The sequence below is a fragment of the Plasmodium gallinaceum genome, assembly GCF_900005855.1.
Source record: "Plasmodium gallinaceum strain 8A genome assembly, contig: PGAL8A_v1_62, whole genome shotgun sequence".
Classification (NCBI taxonomy): domain Eukaryota; phylum Apicomplexa; class Aconoidasida; order Haemosporida; family Plasmodiidae; genus Plasmodium; species Plasmodium gallinaceum.
This window is the reverse complement of record NW_021628221.1, coordinates 371,782-376,564: the sequence shown is the minus strand read 5'-3', so window position 1 is coordinate 376,564 and position 4,783 is coordinate 371,782. Positions and strand designations below refer to the sequence as shown.

General features: G+C 14.0%; 1 protein-coding gene across 1 annotated transcript; it reads right to left on the bottom strand.

The window, feature by feature from the left end:
• Nucleotides 1-1,156: 1,156 nt before the first annotated feature.
• On the bottom strand, nucleotides 1,157-2,024 carry PGAL8A_00102500 (pre-rRNA-processing protein TSR2, putative; the record flags this gene model as incomplete). Its single annotated transcript, XM_028672921.1, has 4 exons — nucleotides 1,157-1,357; nucleotides 1,455-1,540; nucleotides 1,660-1,760; nucleotides 1,966-2,024. The coding sequence occupies 4 exons, from the start codon at nucleotides 2,022-2,024 to the stop codon at nucleotides 1,157-1,159; spliced, it is 447 nt and encodes a 148-aa protein (XP_028526141.1).
• Nucleotides 2,025-4,783: the final 2,759 nt, after the last annotated feature.

The window sequence follows — 4,783 nt, the reverse complement described above, 5'->3', positions numbered from 1 at the left end:
CAAAAAAGAATACATTATTTAAAATTATTTTAAACTTAAATACAAAAAAAAAAAAAAAAAAAAAAAGAAGATGAAAAATTTTTACTTCTATTCATTTTAAATGAATTTTAATTTTTTGAAAGCTTTCATAATGACACTATATAGTTTTTTCTATTGAATATTCATATATGAATAAATATTACATTTGTAAAAATATATGCAACTATTACTTTTTAAAAATATAAAAACATATTTTTTAATGACCAAAAATATACACACACATATATATATATATATATATATATATATCAATTATTTTCGAAAATAAATAAAAAAAGTTACATAGAACATATGGAGAAAAGAAAAGTTTAAACATTGTTTTCATATGTTTATGTATATTTCCGATAATTTCCATATATAAACATATATAATTATTGTTTTCATAAGTATGTTTTTTAAATATTTGAAAAAAAAAAAAAAAAAAAAAAAAAACACAAATTATTTTCTCAAAAATATAAATAACTTAAAAAAAAAGGGATTGAAAAAGTTCATTTTCTCCATAGTTAGAACATATCTTTAAATATTAAAAATTTTTTAATTATTATAAAGAATATTTTAAAAGTATAAGTTTTAAATTAACTTTTTTATTCAAAAATATAAATTTTTTTTTAATTTTATTGATGTAATTTATAATAATAGTTATTTCATTTAGTATCATCAATTTGTTAACTTTTTTTTTTTTTTTTTAATCTTCATATATACATACGTTTTTTTATCTGTTATAAAAATAAAAATCAAAAATGTAAAAATTATTAAAAGCAACATTTAAAATATTTTCAAGTATTATTTACTTATTATTTTCTTTTCTATCTTCTATAAAAACTTAATTTCTTCATTTTTTTCTTTGNGTTTCTATTTTTTATTTGTATAATATTTTTAAATTATACTTATAAAAAAATATTTATTATTTTTCATAAAATTTTTGGTTAAAATAAAATTTTATCTTTAATTTTTAATAATTTTTAAAATATAATATATTTTGTTATTTTTCACATTTTGTATATTCCTCTAAAAGTATTGTAATTATACATTTTTTCTTCTCTTTTTAAAAAAAGTCCATATTTTCTTCAATATATATATATAACGTTTCTCTATAATATTTTTATAAAATTTTGTATTATTCACTATTTGAGTAATTTTCATCTGAGTATTCACTATTTGAATATTCCTCGTCAGTAACTTCAACCTCATCTATTAATTCTTTTTCTTTAGATTGTGATAAATCAGATACTTCTATTTTTCTAATTTTTTCTAATATATCAAAACTTTTTTTTTTTAAATTCTCATAAAGTTCTAATATTAACTCTGCAATTTCTATCTATAAATAGAAAAAAAAAAAAAAAAAAAAAAAGGATATGTTGAATTTCTCATTTTTATTCTTTTTTCTATATTTTTTTTGTTTATTCAGTAGTTACATCACTATCATCTTCAATTTCAACATTAAAGAGGGTATTCATTTCATCTCTTAAAAAATCACATAATTTATTTTTACGAAAATTGTCTATAAAATTAAAATTAACATAAGAATTTTAATGATGATAAAATTATCAAATTATACAAAAGTGTAATAATTAATAAAATATCTTTAAAGAGATATATATTATATCTTATTATTTATACTTGATAAAACAAAGTTATATACATATTCAATTAATTTTTTTTTTTTTTCTTCTGAATTCATTCCTCCCCAATTATTCGTAACAGCTAACCGAAGAACCGTCCTAAAAAAAAAAAAAAAAAAAAAAAAAAATTATTTAAATTGAATAAATTCACAAAATCTACATATGCATATGTTTATGAGTTTATTTAATGATATTATTATTTAAGAGAAATTTTGTATTTTCTTTATGAAATTTTAATTATGATTCTATGAAAAAAATATATATTTTTAAAAATATTGGATATTTTTAAATATTAAGTTTATACCATTTATCAAATATCAAATTAATTCCTTCATTTAATAAAATTAACGTATCATCATTCATTTTTATAATATTTTTTTTTTTTTTAAAATTGACAATTATTAAATAAAAGATATAAAAAATATTATTAAATAAAATAAAATTAAATTTTTAAAGAACAACAACAAATATTCAAGAAAATACAAAAAGTTTTCAATTGTAACTCCTACCCATCTTTTTAAATAAAAAAAAAAAAAAAAAAAAAAAAAAAAAAAAAAATTTATATATATATAACTATTTATAGAATAATATAAATTTATTTTTCTTTCTCTAAAAAAAAAAATGAAATGCTTTGTGAGTAAATATTTTTGCTCTAACATTTTTTTTTTTAATATGAAGAAAAAAAAAAAAAATTTATTTCTAGAATACTTTTATAAATTTTTAAAATGTTTTTTTTTTTTTTTTATATAAAATCAAATATTAAAATTGAAATATAATTTTAGGGAAATATTTTTTCATAAAAAATATATTCTGTAACAATTTTAGTTCATATAGAAGGTTGTAAAAATTAATTTATATTTACTTTTGAAGTAAACCTATTTTATATTTTTATATTAATAATTAAATTTTACATTTATAAATGTTATTAAAACTATAGATGGGTATTCAAAGGAAGGGAAAAGAAGAAAAATAATAAAAAAAAAAAAAAAAAAAAAGCACAATTTCTGTGTTAATATTTATAGTAAGAATAATTTAAAAATAAAAATATATAAATATTATATTTATTTAAAATAAAATATATTAATCATTTTTAATATTTTAAAATAATTAAAGAATTTTCATAAATATAATACTGTATTATTAAAAAATGTCTTTTATATTTTATTTCATTAATAAATAAATGGAAACAATAATAAAAGAAAAAAAAAAAAAAAAAAAAAAGTTATTCGTAAAAAAATTAATGTATTTTAATAGTTAAATACATTGAATGTTGTTTAGATTTTTTAGAACTAATTATTAAAAAACATGTTAAAATATTTAAATTTAATTACAGTTTTTTTTTTATCAAACAAACATATGGAATATGTAGTTTTTTAATTTTTAATAATTTTAAAAAAAAAAAAACAAATACTAATTTTGAACTTTTCATGATTTATAAAATGTTTTTAAAAAATGAACTATATATAAATTAATAAAATAAAAATAATTCTAATGTAATAATTTAATGAGTAATTTTAATCTTCTTTCTTAAATGAAAAATATATCGATATTTTTTTAAAAAACCTTATTTTTATAAAAAATGAATAAATATTGATTTTTTCTACATTTTTTGAGGGAAATGAAAAGAAAAAAACTTAGAAGATACATGAGAATTTCCTTTCTAATAGAAAACACTAATTTAAAAAAATCTTATATAAATAAAACACACATATATACACATATATATTTCTCCATTTTAATAAATGAATAGGATAAAATTACAATTATATAGTTAAATTAAAAATATTTTAAGAGTTTATTATAATGGGAAAAAATTTCTTCTAATAATTATATCTGTGTATTTTTAACTATTTAATTTAATTATTTTTTTTTATTTTTATGAATGTAAATATAAAATTAGATTTATAAGCTTATGATTTTTAATAATGTTACAATAAATCTTGCTTCTTCACTTACTGATTATTATGTTTTCCTGTTATTATTATAAGGAGAATAATTTAAAATCTCTTTTCAATATATCATGAAATTAACATAAAAGGTATACATATACATATATATTTTAAAATTAAGATTTACTGAAAATGATTTTTCTAGTTAAATATATATCTTTTTTTTATTTTTTTTTTTCAATTTTATCTTTTATAAATATTTACAAATTAAAAAAAAAAAAAAAAGTGTCATGTCTATATAATGTTTTTTTATATTAACAAAGATCTTGTATATTTCTTATTTTTAAAAATAATCCCTAAAATATTTCTTTCCATCTGGTAAATAAAATTATAAAAATTTCTCCCTCAATTTCATATTTTTTTATAACATATAATATTTTAAAGGAATTTGAAAATTGTGTTTTCGTATATTTTTTTATAATATGAATATATTAGTTTAAAAAAGAGCAGGAAAAAAAAAAAAACATATTAAACATATAGTTTTATCATTTATAATTTTTTTATCAGAATCTTCGCCTTCATTTTAACTATATTTAATATATATTTTTTTGTTTTTTCCCTTTAATTTTATTATGAGAATATATATATTATGAGTAATTATATTTTTTTCTTCATATTATAAATGTGTGAAATTTCAAATTAATATATCTTGGTATATGAAAAACATATTTACAAATATTCTATTTATTTACATTTTATTTTTTCAAATATTTCTTAAGACCTTACGTTAAGGAGTTTTCACATTTTTTTCTGTTGATGAAAGCTCATTTTTTTATTTATTATTATAATTGTTATATTTAAAAATTTTTATTTTGTTATATATTAAAAATTTTCAACTTTTATGGATTACTAAAATAACACATAAAATTTATTAAATCTTATTTTATAATTATTTCTTTTCTTTTTTTTTCTTTTTTTTTTTTTTTTTAAAAATATACACATAATTTACATTATCTATGAAATGTATAACTTATATTTAATAAATTTTTTATTTCCTTATAAATTATTTAACATTCATAATAAATATTTTTTTTTAAATAATTTCTCTTTAACAAAAATAAAATAATAGTAACATATGTATATATATATATATATATTTATTTATATATATATTTATATATATATATTATATACGCTTTTTTTTTTTTTTTTTTTTTTTTTTTTTAAAAAAAT